The sequence below is a fragment of the Mytilus californianus genome, unplaced genomic scaffold, assembly GCF_021869535.1.
Source record: "Mytilus californianus isolate M0D057914Y unplaced genomic scaffold, xbMytCali1.0.p SCAF_9, whole genome shotgun sequence".
Classification (NCBI taxonomy): domain Eukaryota; kingdom Metazoa; phylum Mollusca; class Bivalvia; order Mytilida; family Mytilidae; genus Mytilus; species Mytilus californianus.
In genome coordinates, this window is record NW_026262745.1 from 17,254,252 (window position 1) to 17,278,357 (window position 24,106).

Genomic DNA, 24,106 nt, shown 5'->3' on the forward strand with positions numbered 1-24,106 from the left:
TTCAATATAAAAAAACTATTGTGTTTCTCTTCCCTTCTAAAACAATTGTTTTCTTCAAATAATTTAGAATCAAACAATGCATTTAAAACAAAAAGAAAAAGAAAAAAGAAAACTGTTTGGTACCTTATTATATATAGCGATAATATTAATTATAAAACCAGAAGTCTTTCTATTAAAAAAAAAACCCACAAAATTCCGGTTAACGACAATACAAAATCTAAGTCTTTAGAAAAAAAACTTTTTTGTCTTTCTTCATATATCTGAGCAAATAACATTTGAGAAGAAGCATTGTTGTCATAGTAGCAAGCAACATGCACAACATAAATCACAAGACTTATAGTTAAACCTTTTTATTCAAAATTACATACATTTTACAAAAAAACATTAACAATTATAAATACAATGTAATTTGCTTTAATCAGCACTTTGGTTTGACAAACATAATGAAAATGAAAGACTAGCTTCATGTCAACAATACTAATCTGAAACCAGTCATAGCCACTTTCTCATTCATAAACAGGCAATCAGACTAGCTACGTGTCCAAGATACAGAACTGGAACTACAGTCATGGACACTTACTCATTAATAGATTTAACAGGCAACCAGACTAGCTACATGTCCAAGATACAGAACTGGAGCGACAGTCGGTAAAAGTAAAATATTACAAGGTATGGCGGAGTGTTTTATTTTACAGTGCTACATGTAAAAAGAAATAATCTCATTTTCTCTTCTGATCTCTATATTTAATGTGCAACTTGCTTATATTAATTAAAACTAGTGGCAACTTAAAATCAAGAGTTTACTGAATCTTATACACAGCCTCCAGTGATGTCAACAATGTAAACGTTAACATCCAGTGCTGGCAACAGTGAATGGTTAACCTCCAAGGATGGCCACAATGTAAACGTTAACCTCCAGGGCTGGCAATAGTGTAATTGTTAACCTCAAACGATGGCAACAATGTAATGGTTAACCTATAGTATTGGCAATAAGGTAAATGTTACTCTTTACAAGCTGCATGACATTTGCAAACTACTTAATTATGTTACATGCCTGTCTTAAATAGACTTAATCATCTCTGATGTATAACACGTGGTAAATATGATGTACTTTGAAAGAAAAGAAATCATAATAAGAATCATTTTGAAAATAATTATCGGTGGACGTTTAAAGCTTCAAAACACCATTCTCTAAGCAATTTTGAAGTAAAGCTGAAGGTCAAATAACGGTTCAATTTTTTTAGGATTTTTCTGACTGTCATTATTTGACCATGATTAGGGGTTAGTGCTTCCAGTACTGAGAGACGGTGTGTTAATAATAACCACCGAAATGTAACTACAAAACAGGAGATCTTAAGTTTGATAAAAAGTACAAAAGAATCAACAAATTCGGTTATATGACGCACAAAGAGAGGTATTTTCTGCATGCAAAATAACTTTGAACAAACATTAATGTATGGGCAAGGTTCGTTAGTAACATCTCGGGCATTAAAACTGTGCATAAAAAAGTCCAGCTTTTCTATGTTCAGGCAAGGATTGCACAACATATTAAAAAAATCTTTAGTTTATTCAATATACACGTCGTTATTCTTGTTGGTCCAGACACATATCACATCTTTGTAAACCATTTTCATCACACTGCATACAGCGAAGTGAATAGAATTCTTCCGTAAAAAAGTTCCTCTTTAATGACTTTTTACTACCATGACAATGTATGCATGGAATATACCTGTATCCACCACATTTTTCACAATGAGATTTCACATTTATTTTCTACAAAATCAAATTAAAATACATATATTGGTGAAAATGTTTTCTATTTTAATGAAATATTTTTAACAAAAAATTTGAATGATTGAGGCCATGTCTAGTTTTGTTTAAAAAGGAGCAAACAAATTCAAATCATAAACTAGACATTCTATACAGATAGATTGGATTTTTTAAACAAAAACTAATTCTTGCCCAAATTTATTCAGCAAACTGAACATGAGTATTTTAAGTATTCAGTTTATTTTGAACCACATAAAAATTTGTGATGACTAATGCGTCAAATCCCCTTTGTAAATGATATTCATAAGATTTTTTCAAATATTTTTTGTATTTGTTTTTTGTTTTGTTTTTTCGGTTTTGATACATCAAACAGACACACAAAAAAACCCAGAAAAAACGACTTTGGTCCTTACAAACACAGGCAATTGTCTCTGAAAGTATATAGGTAATTGTTTTCAGAGACAAGTGGCAGTGTTTACAAACCTGAACGACAATATTTTTGACAAATGGATACACACTTTTGTATAAAAAAAAAACGTATCAAAAGTCACATGCGTGACTTCTTTATCCTCTCCTCTGAAACCCCATCCCCTAATCTTTTTCTTTAAAAAATCTACTTCTTTATACCCCTGATGCTTCTTACATCGGCAGTTAACTTCCTATTTATCAATTATGTATATACCTGAACATATTACACGTGTGATATTTGTATACCTTAAGGCAAAGGTGGACCATTACTACATGTGCATTATTCATAAATCCATTCGAGTGGATTGTTAATCTGTCATAAGAAGAATTTTCCTGTTTGTAGAATACTTACTGAGTGTTTATCGAGTGCTCTTTGATATCTAATTTATTGCTAAATAAAATATTTAAAGGTAATCAAATGTAGAAATCTCGGTACGCTTAACTTTAATTGTCTTACCTCAAAATGTTCTAAGATTTTCTTTAGTTCCCCAATTTCGTTTAGTTTTTCAAGTTCATCTTCACTCTGAAAAAAAGACAGATATAATTTTTTGACAGACATACTTCCATAGTGTAAACGTTTTTTATCAACCACCGGTCAGAAGCAATATATCAACACTTTCTTCATGGTCAAAGGTCGGAAGGACCCTCCCTGACTAACTACCTCCAAGTCAAATTGTCCATAGATTGTTTTGGTTGTACTGTTTTGACAGTCTTGGTGTTTATGCTCTCAAACGTTTTGTGTGTTTTTTGGCTTTCTAATCCTTTGGCCGGGAGCGTACATGATGAGATGTTTTTCAGGGCACCAATTTTGATTTATGTAGTATGGGTATATTAACTGTATTGTCGATAAAAGTATCAATATTTCAACAGCATGAAGAGTTCTTGCTTGGGTCTAATTTAAATGAAATTTCAGAACTTTTATAATACAAGTAGTTCTCATCATTATTGATCTCAAACTTGAATAAGTGAAATCAACGTTTAGCCAAACGAACACTTGCATATCTTATCTACTTATGCACACCGGTTTACTGCGCATGTTCGCCACCACGACATGCAGAAACACCTAATACTTGTTCCACTATTAATCATAGTCACACTTTTTTATATAACATTACACATCGATGATATTGCACTGCTCTGTAAGTCTAAACGTACTGAATTGCTTTTCGTAGAAGAATCAAGTATCAAACAAACTTCTAACTTGTCTGACGAAAGTCAATGCTAGCTATGCACGTGACTTACCCCTAATAAATTTCCATCGGCGAACACCTGTGGCAAAGATATCACGTTACTTCCCAAACGTTCCATTAATTCTTTTTGATTGTCACTATTCATAAACAAATCTTTTTCTTCATATCTAACCATATGATTTTGTAGAATCTTTTTCACAATTTTACATCGTTCATGAGTTTGTCTCACTACTGTCATACTTGTTGTATATATCACAATTTTTCCTATTTCTTGCTCTCTTATCTTTCTCTGAAATTAAAAAAAACAATGTTACTTTAATACTAAATTGGTCTTTATTCACTTGGAAAAACTATAAACTGAGCACCCAGTGTTTCTTACACATTGTGTTATTTAACTATATCAGCAAACAGTTTTAGTCTTTTTGGCAGTAAATTAAATACCAGTTATTTCTGTTTTATGTTTGGTTCTAAATACTCCAATTAATTACCTCAGCGGAAACATTTTAAGTAAAACCAGACAATAAAGGTCATGGCCTACAGCAACAGCAAATATGGCAAAAGACAAACTGTTACACTTGACTATGTCACTGGCTAAAACCTAGTTGATATATTTATATACAGTGGACACACCATACAATTATGCATTAATTTTTAGTTGCAACAAGTTGATTTCAGGTTCTGTCTCCTCTGAGCAAGACATTTGTCTGTTGTTGTTGTTTTTTTTTTTATTTGCTGCCTGCCTGTATAGGTTTTCTTCACTGAATGAAGCCCTCAACAATAAAAATTAGTTCTTCCTCGTATGTTCGTAAACCAACTGGTACACCAATGAATCATAATATAAACCAACTGGTACACTACGGAATCATAATATAAACCAACTGGTACACTAAGGAATCATGATATAAACCAACTGGTACACTAAGGAATCATAATATAAACCAACTGGTACATTAAAGAATCATAATATAAACCAACTGGTACACTAAGGAATCCTAATATAAACCAACTGGTACACTAAAGAATCATAATTACCATGAGTGCAATCTAACAAAGGAACATTCAGGAACTAGTATTGCTTGAGTGAATAAAAATACATATCCCCTTCGCGTTAAAATTGGAACAGAAATGGAGCAATGAAGACAATGAGAACAACGGTTCTCATCAGTTATAAGGACTGGTTTATTCAAAACAGTCGCACTATGACCACTGGTGTATCCAATAAGTCGTTAATATATATGGTAATACAACTTTGTGCGTAATATCAAGTTTAAGCCAAATTATAAGACATGTTCTGGTCTGGACCAGGCTTACTTCCCAAAAAAAATAGTTAATTTGACCTTAGCTTGATGTCAAAGGTCATGGTTACATGCTTACCATTATACCGCTAGTACTTTTGGCCTAGATAATCTCACTTTGAGCGAGTAAATAAGATCGACAATGAGAGTTAAAAAAGTAAACCAACGTACATCATGTACATGATAAACGTAGTTCCCGCCTGAACTAATATCCCTTGACGTTTCCTGGTCCGAGAATTTTCGTAACAAGTAGTAGGCTGTAAGTAATGTTTAAAGGTTTTAATTAGTTTTTTTTCGTAATTAAAAATTTCCTATTCTTAAGGCAACCATTTACGTTACTATTTATAAGTATCTTGTCCTTAATCGTCGGTGTTATAAAACAGTGCAATAGTTCAGAATTAAATATCACTGTTGACGTCAGAATCATATATTGCTTAAGAACTAGCCAATTAGCATTAAATATGTATTACTGTGTCCGGTGTGAGAGCAAGGTTTTTTCTCGTATATTTATTGTGATCGCGGCATAATCTATCGTGTTTCCAAGAGAGTGCAATGAGTTACTGCCAGAGATTTTTACATGCATGGAGCGTGGTACTCCTGTAACACTGGCCATTGGGTGTAAAGCACCCATTTCGACCAGACAAAGCCGCGTATGTGTGCGTTCTGCACATATAATCGGACGTCCCCTTCCCGTCACCAATACTACCCTATACGGACAGGGAAGTTCATTTGACCAGATTTTCGGTAAAGCTTTTGGTATGTAAATGCATAGATTTGAGGGAAATGTAATTGGTATAAACAGTGCTTTGAACATAATTATTTTCGTAGTGGAAAATTAAAATGACCACTTAGCTGAACATTAAAATATCCACCGGCTTTACAACTCAATATTAAACAAATCACTTAAAAATATCCTTTAATTTAATATAATTCGTCTTTAAGGTAATCAACTTTGCTCTTTGAACGTTATGTATTAACAATAAATATGTGTGTGTCTGTGTGTGTGTGTTTATGCAAGAGAGTGTGTGTAAAAATAGCGCCAAGAAAAACTAGAGCCTCTCAAGAGCCTGTGTCGCTCACCTGACTCTACTTTAGAAATCATGTAAAGATAGATAAAAATCATAACAGATACCCAAATAATGATTGAGGCCAAATTTGGTTTAATATTGGTCCCGTTATTTAATCAAATATCCTGAGTGGCCATCTTGAACAGTAAATCGGCAACAAAGTAGCAACACTTGGTCAGCACCTCATAAGGAACATTCATGCCATGTTTGGTTTCATTCCATTCAGTGGTACTCTAAAAGAAGACATTTGTATGTATTTCCCATAGGGTCCTATGTTAAACTAAGTCCCCCGCTGGCGGCCATCTTGGATGATGGATCGGCTGCAAAGTAATAACACTTGGTCAAAACCTCATAAGGAACATTCATGCCATGATTGGTTCCATTCTATTCAGTGGTTCTCTAAAAGAAGACATTTGTATGTATTTCCCATAGGGTCCTATGTTAAACTAAGTCCCCTGCTGACGGCCATCTTGGATGATAGACGAACTGCAAAGTAACAACATTTGGTCAGCACCGCATAAGGAACATTCATGCCATGTTTGTGTTTCATTCCATTCAGTGGTTCTCTAAAAGAAAACATTTGTATGTATTTCCCATAGGGTCCTATGTTAAACTAAGTCACCCACTGGCGGCCATCTTGGATGATGGATCGGCTGCAAAGTAACAACACTTGGTCAGCACCTCATAAGGAACATTCATGCCATGTTTGGTTTCATTCCATTCAGTGGTACTCTAAAAGAAGACATTTGTATGTATTTCCCATAGGGTCCTATGTTAAACTAAGTCCCCGATGGCGGCCATCTTGGATGACGGATCAGCTGCAAAGTAACAACACTTGGTCAGCACCTCATAAGGAACATTCATGCCATGTTTGGTTCCATTCCATTCAGTGGTTCTCTAAAAGAAGACATTTGTATGTATTCACCATAGGGTCCTATGTTAAACTAAGTCCCCCGCTGGCGGCCATCTTGGATGATGGATCGGCTGCAAAGAAACAACACTTGGTCAAAACGTCATAAGGAACATTCATGCCATGATTGGTTCCATTCTATTCAGTGGTTCTCTAAAAGAAGACATTTGTATGTATTTCCCATAGGGTCCTATGTTAAACTAAGTCCCCTGCTGGCGGCCATCTTGGATGATAGACGAACTGCAAAGTAATAACATTTGGTCAGCACCGCATAAGGAACATTCATGCCATGTTTGTGTTTCATTCCATTCAGTGGTTCTCTAAAAGAAAACATTTGTATGTATTTCCCATAGGGTCCTATGTTAAACTAAGTCACCCACTGGCGGCCATCTTGGATGATGGATCGGCTGCAAAGTAACAACACTTGGTCAGCACCTCATAAGGAACATTCATGCCATGTTTTGTTTCATTCCATTCAGTGGTTCTCTTAAAGAAGACATTTGTATGTATTTCCCATAGGGTCATATGTTAAACTAAGTCCCCCACTGGCGGCCATCTTGGATGATGGACCAACTGCAAAGTAACAACACTTGGTCAGCACCTCATAAGGAACATTCAGGCCATGTTTTGTTTCATTCCATTCAATGGTTATCTAAAAGAAGACATTTATATGTATTTCCCATAGGGTCCTATGTTAAACTAAGTCCCCCGCTGTAGGCCATCTTGGATCATGGACCGACTGCAACGTAACAACACTTGGTCAGCACCTCATAAGGAATATTCATGCCATGTTTTGTTTCATTTCATTCAGTGGTTCTCTAAAAGAAGACATTTGTATGTATTTCTCATTGGGTCCTATGTTAAAATAAGTCCTCCGCTGACGGCCATCTTGGATGATAGACCGACTGCAAAGTAACAACACTTGGTCAGCACCTCATAAGGAACATTCAGGCCATGTTTTTTTTTCATTCAATTTAGTGGTTCTTTAAAAGTAGACATGTGTATGTATTTCCCATAGGGTCCTATGTTAAACTAAGTCCCCCGCTGGCGGCCATCTTGGATAATGGACCGACTGCAAAGTAACAACACTTGGTCAGCACCTCATAAGGAACATTCATGCCATGTTTGGTTTCATTCCATTTACTGGTTCTCTAAAAGAAGACATTTATATGTATTTCCCATAGGGTCCTATGTTAAACTAAGTCCCCCGCTGGCGGCCATCTTGGATTATGGATCGGCTACAAAGTAACAACACTTGGTCAGCACCTCATAAGGAACATTCATGCCATGTTTGGTTTCATTCCATTTATTGGTTCTCTAGAAGAAGTTCAAAATGTAAAAAGTTAACGACGACGACGACGACGACGACGACGACGGACGACGACGACGAACGCCAAGTGGGCCAGGTGAGCTAAAAAATATTAACACAGTGTGTGACAAAAATAACACATATGTGTGACCAATCTTTCAACGTTTTTATAGATATTACGGTCTGTCAAAGTTTGATGAAAACAAAGAAGAAACGTATCAAAAATACCAAATGATGAATAAGTTTACGAACAGAAAACAAACAAGTTCAAAGTCAGATTTTTAAGAATACAAAATGAGAACTTATATTGCATTTCCCAATTAAGGTTTAAAAAAGTTAGCGTATTCGTTTTTTTCCATATCTAATAATGTCCGGAATAAAAAATTTCAGGTGTATACACGTGTATTATGAAGTGTCATGAATTAATACAAAGATATCTATAAATATATATATTATTCATTAAGTTTACTATAATTATTTGACGAGATCGATATCCATTTGGATCAAAATCGTGGTCTTTCATGTAAAAATCGTCAGGAATTTAATATTCATGGTCGTTTAGACGTTAAAGATTTTTGCTTTGAAATTGATAATTATTTTTATTGAACGATATATATTTTCTTTTCATGACTTTATCACTTGATGTTAAATCAATATCAATTCCAAAGAATCTGCTAGTCGGTGATGTGTATGTATTTAAAGGCTATTGTTTTTTTATTGTTTTTTTTTCAAGGTAATGTGATCTGACAGAATGAAAAAAAAAAACTAGAGGCTCTAAAGAGCCTGTGTCGCTCACCTTGGTCTATGTGCATATTAAACAAAGGACACAGATGGATTCATGACAAAGTTGTGTTTTGGTGATGGTGATGTGTTTGTAGATCTTACTTTACTGAACATTCTTGCTCCTTACTACTATCTCTATCTATAATGAACTTGGCCCGGTAATTACAGTGGAAAATACTTTGTAAAAATTTACAAAAATTTACAAAATTTATGAAAATTGTAAAAAATTGACTATAAAGGGCAATAACTCCTTAAGGGGTCAATTGACAATTTTGGTCATGTTGCCTTATTTGTAGATCTAACTTTGCTGTACATTATTGCTGTTTACAGTTTATCTCTATCTATAATAATATTCAAGATAATAACCAAAAGCTGCAAAATTTTCTTAAAATTACCAATTCAGGGGCAGTAACCCAACAACGTGTTGCCTGATTGGTCTGAAAATTTCAGGGCAGATAGATCTTGACCTAATGAACAATTTTATCCCCATCAGATTTGCTCTTAATGCTTTGGTTTCAGAGATATGAGCCAAAAACTGCATTTTACCCCTATGTACTATTTTTTAGCCATGTCGGCCATCTTGGTTCGCGAGCGGGGTCATCGGACACATTTTTTAAACTAGATACCCTAATGATGATTGTGGACAAGTTTGGTTAAATTTGTCTTAGTAGTTTCAGAGGAGAAGATTTTTGTAAAAAATTACAAAAATTTACGAAAAATGGTTAAAAATTGACTATAAAGGGCAATAACTCCTTAAGGGGTCAACTGACCATTTTGGTCATGTTGACTTATTTGTAGATCTTACTCTGCTGAACATTATTGCTGTTTACAGTTTATCTCTATCTATAATAATATTCAAGATATTAACCAAAAACGGCAAAATTTCCTTAAAATTACCAATTCAGGGGCAGCAACCCAACAACGGGTTGCCTGATTGGTCTGAAAATTTCAGGGCAGATAGATCTTGACCTAATGAACAATTTTATCCTCGTCAGATTTGCTCTAAATGCTTTGGTTTCAGAGATATGAGCCAAAAACTGCATTTTACCCTATGTACTATTTTTTAGCCATGTCGGCCATCTTGGTTTGCGGGCGGGGTCATCGGACACATTTTTTAAACAAGATACTCTAATGATGATTGTGGACAAGTTTGGTTAAATTTTATTAGTAGTTTCAGAGGAGAAGATTTTTGTAAAAGATTACAAAAATTTACGAAAAATGGTTAAAAATTGACTATAAAGGGCAATAACTCCTTAAGGGGTCAACTGACCATTTTGGTCATGTTGACTTGTTTGTAGATCTTACTTTGCTGAACATTATTGCTGTTTACAGTTTATCTCTATCTATAATAATATTCAAGATAATAACCAAAAACGGCAAAATTTCCTTAAAATTACCAATTCAGGGGCAGCAACCCAACAACGGGTTGTCCGATTCATCTGAAAATTTCAGGGCAGATAGATCTTGACCTGATAAACAATTTTACTCCTGTCAGATTTGCTCTAAATGCTTTGGTTTCAGAGATATATGCCAAAATCTACATTTTACCCCTATGTTCTATTTTTAGCCATGGCGGCCATCTTGGTTGGTTTGCCGGGTCACCGGACACATTTTTTAAACTAGATACCCCAATGATGATTGTGGCCAAGTTTGGTCAAATTTGGCCCAGTAGTTTAAGAGGAGAAGATTTTTGTAAAAGTTTACGGACGACGGACGACGGACGACGGACGACGGACGCAAAGTGATGAGAAAAGCTCACTTGACCTTTCAGGTCAGGTGAGCTAAAAAGCACAACTAAACATAACAACGTTAAAACTGTGAAACACGGAACAACATAAAACTGTGAAACACTTAACAACATAAAACTGTGAAACAATGAACAACGACGAAGAATTTTAATGAAGTTGTGCCCACGGAGGAAAATTATGTAGGGCAAACCGCTAATGAGACAGTAACTTAACAAGACGGATTAACCAAAAGACACGCCTCGTAGAGGTCATCATACGGCCTAGAAGTCATCATGCGGTCTCGAACGATGAATAAGCTTCAACACCGTGTAGTGAATGTCTTCACATGACTGAAAATAGTAATTTGTATTCTTGTTTATACTTAATTGCATCGGATAAAGTTGTGAAGAAGTTACAATCTAATTTTATACGTCGAACTCTCACTTATAGTATTAGATGCGAATAATGTTCAATGTGTAAAAAAATAATTGTTCAACATTCCTGTGTCTGGCATGCAACATGGACAAAATCAAACACATCAAACATACTCACCCATTCTTCTTCATCAATCTAACAATAATTATGAAATACAAGGAATTTATTATCTTTAATTTGTACAAGTAGGTGCTCCTAGTGGCTCATTAATGTATCCTTTTCCTATTGTATTATTAGCAGTTGGTTTTAAATCGAAATTTTCAATATTTCGGACTTTTTGCATAAACGTCCCCAACAGTTGCATCGACCCAGCGGTTGTAAAGACTTACTCATGATGCGTATTCGGCTACACAAGACTCATCAATGGCGCACGAATGCATGAAAACAGAAGGACGACTGCATGGAGACATCATAACTTAAGTGATCTAAAAAGGAGGAAGACATTTTTTCTATCGAACCTGATTCCTGAATGTGCCTATTTTTTTTTAATTTGGGTCATTTGTTTAAATAGTGATCCAACTATATATACGACAAGAAGAGTATCTCAAAATAATGGTTTGGAAACGTGTTCTTTTACTTCTCCTTATACAAATGCTCATTTACCCTACCACATGTACAGTTCGTTGTATCAAAACCGTGTACATGAAAAATTTAGAGGAAGTATGGAACGTTTAAAGGTTACTTTTAACATCAAGGTAATATAATATATTATAAAAAAATCAAACTAAAGTATTAAATGCTTCCTTGTTCCAAATTCTTTTGTTTGAAATGAAATACTAGTAAAACGTAACTTATTCAAATGATGACGATTGGAATTCTCAAATTCATATGATTATTCTCGTTGTGTTTAAAGGGAACCATGGTGTAGTTTTACAAATAAGGAAGGGAAAGGTTATTCACAAATATTTTTGTTTCATTCAATATTTGGTATTTGTTAAAATACAATTGATAACATTTTGAATAGTTCCTTATTACACTACTAAGTTTATTAAAATATAAATATATTTTGACTTTAAGGAAAAATCAAGTCGACCTACTGATCAAGGCCATTTAAAGTTTTTTTACCACCAGGTCTTTAGCTGTCAAATTCATGTTCACCGATTTGACTCAAATTCTCATATTTAATTTATAACATACTAAAACGTATATCCAAATTACAAAAAGTCTAAAATAAACAATTAACAATGCATGGACTCGATAATATGTATCAAAATGTCGTGTGTATTTTTGTCTAGACGTCATCTAATTAACCATCGAGATGACCTCCGAAGACTGCCGACGGTCATATAACCAGATATTAACATAAACATAAATATAAACAGATGGCGACCACGTGCATTTGGATTTTATAGGTCTGTTTGATTTTATATTGTACGTTAAAAAGTAAGTTTGTCATCGTTTTTACCTGTATACGAATGATGTTTTGTGGATCGAATTAGTCAACCAAATGGTTCAACCTTGTTTCACTTTCAATATTGACATTCTTTTCCTTTTAATAACTGAATACATGCGTAACCCATCTCCAGCTAAGGAATACGGATTCAATGAGGTCGAATTATTCACTTGCAAGTGAATAATTCATAAGCGATGTTTCTAAGCTTATTTTGACAAAATTGAACCTAAAAGCGAATTATTATTTCACTATATCACTTTCATTAATGATTGAACAAAACAAAAATCAAACGTAATTTTTTTTTATATCTCGTGGCTAATGTCCTTTTAAAGCCGCATTGAACTTATCAATCACAATAGTGATTATGGAAAATACAGTTCTTCAAAACTGACTGCCTTTATTTTAGCTTCCCTATCGTTAACGTGTTTATCCTTTGACTATTGGTTGCCTTAGGTTTTAAAATATACACTTTGTGTGTATATTGGTTCTGAATTGATGTCTTTCTTTCTTAAAACGGTTTACATACTCTGACTGGGTCCATACTACAGCGTATATGTACTGTTTGTCAAGACTTGACTTACAATGGATAGTTTTTGTGAACCTAGCTATTTTACTGAATCAAAATTTGTAGCTGCCTCAAGCCGAACGTGACAGTTTCAGCGATTCGTTTTAGAAACAATGTTATTATAAAACTCCCCATGAATGTATTTCCACGTCTTTCTTGGCTTTCGAGACCATTCTTGGTGAAATAAAATCAAGAAATGCTTCAAACGCAACCCATTCTTTACTTTTCGCTTTGATCCCTTATAGTATTTACTATTTTCCTAGTCCCAATCGTAACTGTAAAAATAATTTTATATATATAGCGACTGACGTAATTCCGAATTGCTATAAAAAGCAAACAAATACATGTATATATATATATGTCATCGATAAAAGTGACTATTTGGTACTTTTTACAAAGTAATTTATAACAGGTACTTCAACAAAATTTGCATGTCTAGGTGAAGGTAAAACTTGCATTATTATGTTTTATAAAATATATATGACCAAATAATACGAGGTATGATACTACATTATTACTTATGACCCTTGGCTAAATCTTTGTATTGCAACAAGTTATCTTATCTATATATAAAATATGTCAAAGGTTGAAAGTGACAACAGTTTATTGCAAATAAAAATTGATTAAACTTGTTTTATTTCTGTATGATCAATACATCAGATGTTAACTTAGATATTTTAATGCACTTGTCTTTATTTACATATATATTAAAGCCTTGTTTTTATTTGAAAAAAGGAACTATATACAGTGAATTTGAATACAGTCTTCCGTGTTCGTGACCAGTTGCTCTGTTTGCAAATTTTAGGTGATTTTAAATTTAATTTAGTGAAAATTTTCTATCATCATCCTTTTGCATTCACTTCCCCACTAAAGAAAGGAGAGCTGCAGTTCACGGCACGATAAGAGATATGTTTACTTTTATGGTTTTGTGACAAAAGACCACCTTGTATTACTATACATTTTCCCACATAATTTCCATGAAAATCCAGATACTGTATAATTATATCGGCTATATTGCCTTGTCCGTCCGTTTGTCCGTTCGCCAAACAAATATTTTCGTCACACTTTTCTCAAAAACCACTTAACCGAATGGTCAACAGCCCAACAGTAATAATTTGTAACGTGTGTTTCTGATCTTTCAGTCACCTAACTCCTGTTTCCGACACTTTGAGTTACGAGTGGGGGTATGCTTAGCTCGACAACGCGTGAATTTTTGTTATTAAATAAAGACATTATTCTTTTTCATTTGGGATCCTAAAGGTTGCATGTATAAAAACCAAACACTATATTATGTGACAGTTTTAAGTCCCATTTTTTTTTCAGTTTTAATTTAAGAAGTCATTAGGACGTTTACTGAGTTCCAATTCAATTTAAATAAGCATCTGAATTTTGGACTTCCGGTGCAGGGGATTTTAAACTCAAGTTTTTTTCTCCACAAATGATGTTTGCGTATATTGTTTTTTTTTACTTCTACTTAAGCATTGATTTTAAATAACAATAGACTATTGTAAACAGCCTTCAAGTCAATATAAATATTTTAAAAAGGTAAAGTCAAAACGTTTTATGACCACGTAAATGTTTATTTAAAGACTGATTTTGTCCATAAGCTAAGTAGTAAATATTTTTATGTGCAATACACACAAACTTGAGACGTTAACAAGCGTTTGTTACATATAAGGTACGTGTATGTCATACGAATATTTGTTACTTTGATACGGTAAAACAAAGGTTACGACAAAAGATGTGAATAATTTATCATGTCTTTTTCATGTTCACTGTCATAAGTAAGACTTCCATCACTGTCATTAGCTCTATATTAGATTATTTTAGAAAGAAAACGAGTCCATTAAAATAACACACTAAATAATATATAAAAAGAGTTTGCGAGGTTTTAACATATGTCCAGGTTGTCATTGTTATGTACTGGTTATATATCTGACTAGATTTAGTTGATAAGACTCGATGTATGTTGGCAGATGTTCCAAAGGCACAAGCGATTTCTTCTTGGTTGAACATTCTTTGTATAGTATCCAACAGACGGAAAGGGGGAAGGGGTCACAACATTGTACATCCCTTTGAGTACAATTAAGTGGGATAACCGAGTGGTACCTTTCTCACTTTTTTCTTTGTTCTCCATGTAACCTTTTATCTAAAACCTCACTATTTCTCATGCAAGTGCATCGAGGATGGGTACCTTTTCACGTTCTTTTCCTTTTCTCCTTTCTCACAATCTTTCCTCTAATCTCAAATTACAGTTTTCATGCTATGAACACAAACACACACACACACACAAAACCCAAGATACAGTCTTTAATGGTGGTCAAGTGTCTGAACAATACATCAAGCTCTAACTCGCTCGGAGTAATTTCACATGGACTTTTAAAAATTTACCATCAAGTATGAAATTTCTTAAAACATGAAGATACATGATTTATAGTAAAAGACAAATACAACTGATTGGTTTCCTTATTTGAGCATTAATATCCCAACCCTCTCCGGCCTTTAATCCGGAAGAACGAAGTAAGTATAGGTACATAAAAGAACGCCCGATAAAAATCAGTACAGGAAAAGCACTTAGCTTTATAATACCGGTATAATAAATACAATTGTACATCATACTGCAGCGATCCAAAGACCAGACTGGTCAATAAAATATCAAGGGTGAGTAAGTTTGGCTTAACGTTCGCATTATTTCTAATTAAAGATGAGAACGTTTTTAACCAAGATTAAAATGGATTTTATAAGTTATTTACATGTACGTGTAATTTAAAATTTCAATTATAGATAATTTAAATGTATTCATTATAAATAACAGACTTTTGAAAGATAAAGAGATCGATCAAATACACATCAGGATAACCTCCTTTATCTAGAAATCAAAGGTTTAGAGATAGTTACTCATACATGTACACATACATGTATATATATATATATATATATATATATATACATGACAAAACGAATTCCAGAGATTAACTTTGTCAATGTTTGTACAAGGAAGTTATCGTTATTACAAAATCATTGTATTTATATTTCTATTGTTTTTCCTTATTCATCAAAAACAGTACTCGGAACTATAAATGCAATAACTTTATTATTTAGACTAAAATCCAAGACCACATGTCAAGTAATTTATTGCTTTTCAGTATTAGGTAAACTTTTATGACCACGTCCATGTGCGTTTAATTACAATTCATTTAATAATTCTCTCTTCCTGCAAAAATGATTTAAACAACAATGACAAATCAATACCATTCAATCAAAAGTCATCAATGTTTTTCACAATCAATTTATCGATACAACTAATTTTTCACAGTGACATAAGGTTTCGAACTTTTGTTGTTATTAGATCAACTAATACATCAATCGATCAATAAATCGACATATAATACATAAATTAAATAATTAATTGTATAATAGAAAGGGAATTCTAAAAATCATGTCAAAACCCGGACATTGCCACCAAAATGCCATTCTCATCTCAAGGCTACTGTTTAATTTAATTAACTTTTGACATAATTAGACGAACAAAGTGCTTACTAATGAACGGTTTTTAAATTTTACGAATTGTTATTTTAATTAGACATGCCTGTGTACTTTTATTGAATTTTCATTTGTAATATATAATATATAAATATAGATAAGTTCAGCCTATTGTATCGCTATGATTTATCATGGTTTTAAATAAAGTTATCGAAATCATCACATATTATATACTTTAAAAGACTGCGGATATCATGGTAGATTTTCAGTGGGGTTTGGCAGGAATTGGGAACTCCACTCCGACAATCATAGGATTCAGATATTCTATATAAAATATATATGCCCTGTCCTCACTGGATAACTAGACGACACCAAACTCAAACATTTCTTAACGTCCTCCTCCAAAATACTTAACATTCCTATTGTTTTTGTATTAAAATATTTAAAACCTCACCGTGTTATCTGGTGCATCCCTCAAGAACGTATTGATGCCAGCACGAACTCTGTTTTTGAATCCTCGTACAGAGCCTTTCCGACTAAGGATCTGTTTCTCCTGAAGTGAAGACGGATCAAGTACGTTACGTCTGCCAGCAAACGTTTTATCCGTAGAACCGTCTCCGCTTTCTAGGTCTAGGTAAAATGGTATGGTACCATTACCATTAATTCCATTCAGAGATAAATGTTTAACATGGTTTTCCAGTTCGGCATCGGTGTATCCATTCCTTCCAAGTTTGCAGTACTTCCTATCGTCTACTTTATTATAATCCAAATTAAAAGAAGCTTCAGACTGGCTTCTCTGCAATCCAGTGAATTTTTTATGCTTGCTTAATGGTGTAACACAGACTCCAGAAGAATCTAAATTGTTAGTTTTCATTTTCTAAAATAAATAACAATGGCTTAAATTAACGCCTATATTTTTAGCAACAACGTCACTGAATCTAAACATAAGAATTCTTTATATTTTGTATCTTTCTTTAGGTGTGGTCGATTCAATCAATTAAAAAAATATAATATTTCCCTGATGTGCGCAACAGACAACTGCAAAAGCAACTATCATTATCCACAGGTAAATATGTTACCTGTAACCACGTGACTATCATCTGATATGTGGATCGTTAAACATTAGCTAAATACCAGAATGGACAACTTTACAAATAGGTACATGGAGTTTAATGTTCCAAACAACATTATTTAGGCGAAAACAGGATACCTTAATGTAAAAACAACGGTTTTAAATTTATTTACATTGATACAGTGACTGGAACTGCCCTTCATAATATTTGTGTTTATTTTCCGAAAAAGAATGTTAAAAATGAAAACTCGACTTTTCTTTTCAATGATCTCATGGAAAATATTCAATTTCATTGAAATTGTCATTGGGCGCCGGGCGGTGAACCAAGAAAATCAAAACATCAATTTCAGTTGCCAAAAGGACAAGATAAAATGAACAAGGGGCATAGTCCTGAGTTATGGTTGTCATTGTTTTAGGAGTCTCAGTTTTCTTGTTTTTTTTTAAATTACTAGTGTCAGCCTTAGCACCTATTACACTGGGTATTCATGTTAATTGTACAAACAATGTTAAACGTTTCCTAGAAAGAAAAAAAAACGAATATGTATATAATGTGCAAGGAAATGAATACACTATACTATTCCCACATTTAAGGAGGCATTTTATTTAGAAAAACAGAAATGCTGGTATTCTTAAAAAACGTTTGTGTAAATCTATATATATGTGAAAGTTTGTGTCTACTTCGGTAAGTGGTGTAAATGACGAACTGTTCGCTTGCTTTCAGCTACTATATACATGATACAGTTTGCCGCGATGCCAATTTCTCACAATCGAACTATACATCATGTTAAAAAAAAATATTTGATACCAAATAATGATTTGAAATAACAGATAAATACTCTGGGTGTGATAAATATCTTCTTAGAGCAAATCTGAACTTTAAATGTTCAATTTTTTAACCATTACATGACAACCTATATATCAGAAATCATTAGTTGTATACAAATGAATGACCAAATTAATTGATCGTATACCTCATGTTAATTATTTTGACAATACCAATTTCTATGCATTTTGTATGCGTTACATGCATATTTGATGATATAATGCCAATAAATGAATGTGTATTGCTTGTGTAACACTCGTTAGTAGTACATTAATTGTCAATATATTTGTACCTTTTTGTTATTTTGTCCATAGTTGAGTTCTCTCTTGACACATATCTATCAATGACAGCACGCGTCTATGAACCTTTTAAGAAATAAGCGGCGTCTTGCAGCACATTACCATTTATATGTAAAGACGTCAACACATAAATCTGAAAAACTGTTTCTCGCCTGTTTCACGCAGAGTTATGAATTAAAAGAGATGTAATTATAGCAAGCAAAGAAACAGAAATTTACAAAATTGAAATCTTTTAAGGTTTATCGAGATTATTTTGAGATAGTTTGGGGGAGTTTTTTTTAACTAACCGTATATCATAATATTTAAATAAACGTCTAGCAAAATCAAAATTTGATGCAAACTTTAAGTATCAAAGACATTTCAATCTTATATTGTGGTTTTCTGTAAAACGCTAAGAAGAAAATTTAATAATATATCTCGTGTAAAGAAGCAGCCATTCTCTTTGTGCACCCAATAATCTTTGCAAATAACTCCTTTGGGTTCGTAAGTAGTCTACTGTGAGACAGAGTTTCCGAATCGATCCAAAATGCCCTCATTTTACAGTAACAGTCCAAAATTCCTGCTCTTCGAAAGTCATCCCAGTCGACCCACTCAGAGCATATACTTGTGAGATGTATTATTAATTTTCAATCCTGAAGATATATCAAATATTTGCAACTAGATGTTAAGCAAACAACAATCAATGAATTAGTCTTTTTTTTTAAATATTTTAATTCATTAGATTGGTAAATACTTGCTATTTTGTCAGTCATCAATTTTAATGTCTCAACGGTTGTTATAAAAAAGTAAGAAAAATGGTCTTGCAGATCTCTTGGACAATGGCATTAAAATCGACCCAAATCTAGGACAGTTGTGGGTTAATCTACACGACCCACCTACAATTAAGATCGATATATGGTATCAACAACAAAGTATTGATAGACAAGCACCCGGTCGCGAAAACCAATGACGAGAATTTCGGTAACTCCCTGTTTTATGATGGAGCTCTCGCTTCATATTTTTTCAACGAATTGTTGCATATACTCTCTGTTTATCAAGCGGTCTTATCAATTTTTTATTCACGGTTTATGGTTACCCCTTGGCACCCCCATTCTTTATCTTGGAATTGTCACTCCAAACCAATTTATGTTGATACCTGGTTTCTTCTAATTCTCATTTTGTAAAGAAATCTGGATCGAAACCACGATTCCTCACAATCATCTGAGGTACGGTCTGTACTTCAACAAAAAAAAAGAGTAAATAGAGCGGAAATTGAATAAGATTCTATATTTTGACACATGTAAATCGCAACACTGACCCCTCGAAAGAAAAACAAGTTAATTTAATAAAATACGAGTAATAACAATCTTTGGTAAGGGTAAGGAAGACATTCCAGAAAATGACAAAGAATTGTCCCTGAAATAACTTCTGATAGCTGCAACAGTGTGCATAAATAGGGACACTGGTTTATTACGTTGGTCTGAAAGTAATTGTTTCAGAACTACATCTAAGTCGTTGTTGTCCTCAGAATCAGTGCTGATGGAAGAATCACTATCACTATCGTCGCCATCAATATAAGACTTGCTATTGTCGCTTTTTTCTTCGTCTTTTAAAATGTCAGACGACATAGATGAAACACGTGAGCCATTTTGTAATAAAAGAATAGCAATTTCTTTATGATCCTTGTCTTCCATATCTTCAAGAGCAACATCTAATGGGATCATTTTTCTTGAATTTTCTTTGTTTACTTCGGCTCCATGCGCCAATAGCAATTTTGTAATTTCAACCGATCCTATTTCTGCACATTTGTGGAGGGGGCTATCAAGGTCTTTGTTACAAACCGTAACATCCGCATGAAGATCAAGGATATTGCGTACAAATGTTAAATTTTGCTTCTCTATTCCTAAAAATAATGCAGTTTTTTGTTGATCGTCAATTCCATTAACGTTACACGTTGTCGATCTCAAGTGGTTTAAAACAAGTGCCAAACTTTTCTCCGGCAAGGAGACAGTCGCATGGAAATAATGTCTGGACCCAAATCCTGCAGCATTTTCGTATCTTATGCTACAGTTTTTGAGAAAATACCACATTACCCGTTCTGAATTGTTTATAATTGATACATACAAAGGCGTGTTATCATTTATGTCCTTCCTTAAATTTACGTCAGCTCCATAACTTACCAACAGTTTGGATAAATCTAGTAGATCATATTTAGCAGCAAACTGTAAAGGTGTCATATCAAGCCTTTCCTGTCGTGTTATTACTAAAGCGGATTGGTCAACTCGACAGCCTGCATCTAAAAGCCACGTAAACACATCTAGCCTTACTTCTCCTTTTTGATAGCTTGAACACAAACGTGCAATAGGTGTTGAAAGGTAACTCCTTGGACCATCCTCACATTCAAGGTCCGCTTTTAAGTGGTCGCCAACATTTGGATTTGCTCCACATATAAGAAGTAATTTTATCAAGTCAGAATGCCCGCGTGTTGCAGCGAGAAGTAATGGCGTTTCATGGCCATATTTTGCAATGCTGTTAACGGTCTGCATAACCATCGGTTGGATCTTTTCTGAAATATCAAGTCTTGAAAACTTTTGTGGAATGCTTTCTTCAATATGAACCCATTTAGACATTATCATGACCAGACTCCTACAGTCACCTTTTCTTGCAAGCGTATGTATTGGCGCAAATCCTTCGTCGTTTAATTCTATCAAACTACTTCCAATTTGAACAAGACGCTGAACGATATCATAGTTGCTGTTTTCTATAGCAAGATGAAGTGCCGAGTTGCCTTCTGCATCTTTTCCTGTCATATGACACCCAGCATTGACCAACCAATCAACGACTTCAGTCTGCCCTGACTTGGCGGCAAAACAAAGAGGAGTTAGTTTAGTCAAAGGATCTGGTTTATTCAAAAGGCATCTAGGATGACCGATCAATTTTTTCACAATTTCAAAACGTTCTTTTCGCATTGCGAGCAATAAGGGAGGTTCCCTATCATAATCCTCTCCATTTACGTCACATCCGGCATCAATTAGATAAAATGCTATGTCAGTTTGGCGGTCAGATATTGCAGCACATAATGCCGTTCCTCGTAATCCCATAAGTTTGTCCATAGCAGCACCTTTTTGAATGAGGTGTCGAACTCTTTTCTCGTCTCCATTTTCTATGGCTTTGTGCAACAGTTCTTCCATTTATCTGGAAGAAAAAGAAAGCCGTAATAATCTCAAATATACTATAATTTCATAGAGAACTAAAATATTTTCATGAGCGAGGGCTACGTTTCTTTTTTTTTAACAAAGCTTTAATGTAAGGAAAAATTGTATATAAATTTTTTCCTTGGTTATCAATGACACAGGCACTTGTCTTAGAAAAAATTTCCTATATACCTTTATATCAAGATTATATATAGGACATTTTTGTCTGAGACAAGTGCCGGTGCATGAAGGGTGAAGCTATTTAAGCAGGGCCGTAGCGCAGGGGATATTTCAATATAAGGCAGTAGGGGAAACTGAACGATGATGATTTAGATATTTAGAAGCTATACAACAGTGTTCTCTTAGATATAATGGCAACTTTAAACATCTGTGTATCTTTTCCTTGGACCTCTTTGATTATTTTGCTCATATGTATAATATATATAAATCTAGATTCGGCTTTCAAATCTGTTTTCTAGTTAAAAAAAAACCACGAGAACAACAACGTATGTCAAGTGATGGCATTTGTTTAACGGATCAGGTGGGCTGAAAATATTTTCATGTACCTAATATCTACCGAATATCAAATTATTTTACGGCAGTCCGAATGTATCACTTTTTATCAAATTCAAATATTTCAGTGGATAAAGCACATATCATATGATTAATATGACATTGCGTAATATAAGTGTACAACATGCATGACATATACAACATGACAAATAATGTAAAAAAAACATAATGCACCACAAGAGAAGATTAATGACAATGAATGATATGCTATATATATAAGTAACTAAAAGTCTATTTTTTTTTGCATAGTATACTCCATAACTTATGGTAGACCAACTTGTGACAGAATATAAGTTCCCCCATAATATTTGTTCCAAAGAACTTTTATCATATAACAAAAGTTCCATTGGGAACTTTCCTTACATAATAGTTTATCCAATGCTATAAGAAAATTTCCTTTAAAAAGGATAAAATATTACATAATGAAAGTTCCAAATGAAACTTGGGAACCGTACGTTGTACTGGGTTGAACAGTTACTATACACTACAGTACATGGAACAAACTCGTCAGGTGCTTGTGTCTTTTTTCCCAGTACTAAGAGAGGCATTAGCTGGTTAGGGCGCGCTTAGTGTCGGAAATATGTACCAGTTGACTAGTTTGCGTTTTAGATTCTGCATATAGTGATATACAGTCCGCTATTATATATGTGACAATCAAAAACATCATTCTATGCAACGAGCCTCTGTGGTTAATAAGGTTGTGAAGAGTTCACGTGCTAGTGTCAGTCTCACCTTTACTTTAGCGTCCTTGTTTACACATCACAGTCGTTTAAAGACTTTAATGTTATGTATCGGTATTCTTATATTTAAAACGCTTTAAAGTACAAAATGTAACACGTTAGTTTAAACTCGTAAACTATATCCCGGATTTTATCCTTTCGCAGCTTTAAAATAAATCGTTTTGCTCACGAAATGGATTAAGATGATATAAGAAAATCATGACTAGATAAAATAACGAAATAAAATCCGTCAGTGTTTCTTTTTAAAGAATAATTGTCCCAATTAGATTGATATTAAATGCACTGCTTAAAAGTTAAACCTTCATCGTTTATATATAGATTTACACCATAAGTTTTAATTACAAGTCGGAAGAATACATGATTGAATGAGGGTCCTTAATGTCCAGCGAAAGATATCATATAAGACGGTCGTTTTTGGTTAATGTCATTTGTAATCAAGCTTTGTATCAAACCAACGGGCTACATGCATCGGATTGTTTTTTAAGTTAATACAAGGAACAGTCCACGTCATAGAATTGATCTCCCAGAGCCACTTATTTCTAGCTGGTATACCCGTATTTTTTATTTTTCCTATTCGGGCTGCCTGGTATTAGGCAGAGAAGCAGCAATTTTTTTTTGGCTCGACAATGGCGACCATAGGCTAGATCACTTGCACTCTCAAGACTTTAACGTGTTCAATATTATATTTAGTAATTGAATTAATGTTGTGATCACATAAAAAACGTTAAAAAAACAGCCTCGGGATACCTCTAGTTCGCAGATTCAGATAAATATTCTAACACTGCATCGTCGAGTGTGATTTGATTGGAATCTGCTTGTATTTAACGCTCTATGATCACAAGTGTATAGTAATCCGCCTAGAACAAGCTTACGAGTGTGATACGATATTCGGTCAACACAATTTGTAAATGTCGAGTAAATAAAAAGTGTATTGCACGAAATACGGAGGTGGAATCTGTCTCTCTAATGGTTTTTTAGACGATTAAAAGAATCAACCGTTCGAGGAGATTATAAATTGCCTAAGAATTGGA

General features: G+C 33.9%; 2 protein-coding genes across 2 annotated transcripts; both read right to left on the bottom strand.

Annotated features, from left to right (window-relative positions):
- Window positions 1–334: 334 nt before the first annotated feature.
- Window positions 335–17,483, bottom strand: LOC127714780 (glutaredoxin domain-containing cysteine-rich protein CG31559-like). The gene is made up of 4 exons (XM_052220819.1): window positions 16,850–17,483; window positions 3,481–3,717; window positions 2,696–2,761; window positions 335–1,773 (listed from the first exon to the last, which is right to left on the bottom strand). The coding sequence occupies exons 1-4, from the start codon at window positions 17,267–17,269 to the stop codon at window positions 1,585–1,587; spliced, it is 912 nt and encodes a 303-aa protein (XP_052076779.1). The 5' UTR covers window positions 17,270–17,483; the 3' UTR covers window positions 335–1,584.
- A 2,357-nt stretch (window positions 17,484–19,840) lies between these two features.
- Window positions 19,841–23,206, bottom strand: LOC127714774 (ankyrin-3-like). Its single transcript, XM_052220814.1, has 2 exons — window positions 23,068–23,206; window positions 19,841–21,763 (listed from the first exon to the last, which is right to left on the bottom strand). The coding sequence occupies exon 2, from the start codon at window positions 21,757–21,759 to the stop codon at window positions 19,906–19,908; it is 1,854 nt and encodes a 617-aa protein (XP_052076774.1). The 5' UTR covers window positions 21,760–21,763; window positions 23,068–23,206; the 3' UTR covers window positions 19,841–19,905.
- Window positions 23,207–24,106: the final 900 nt, after the last annotated feature.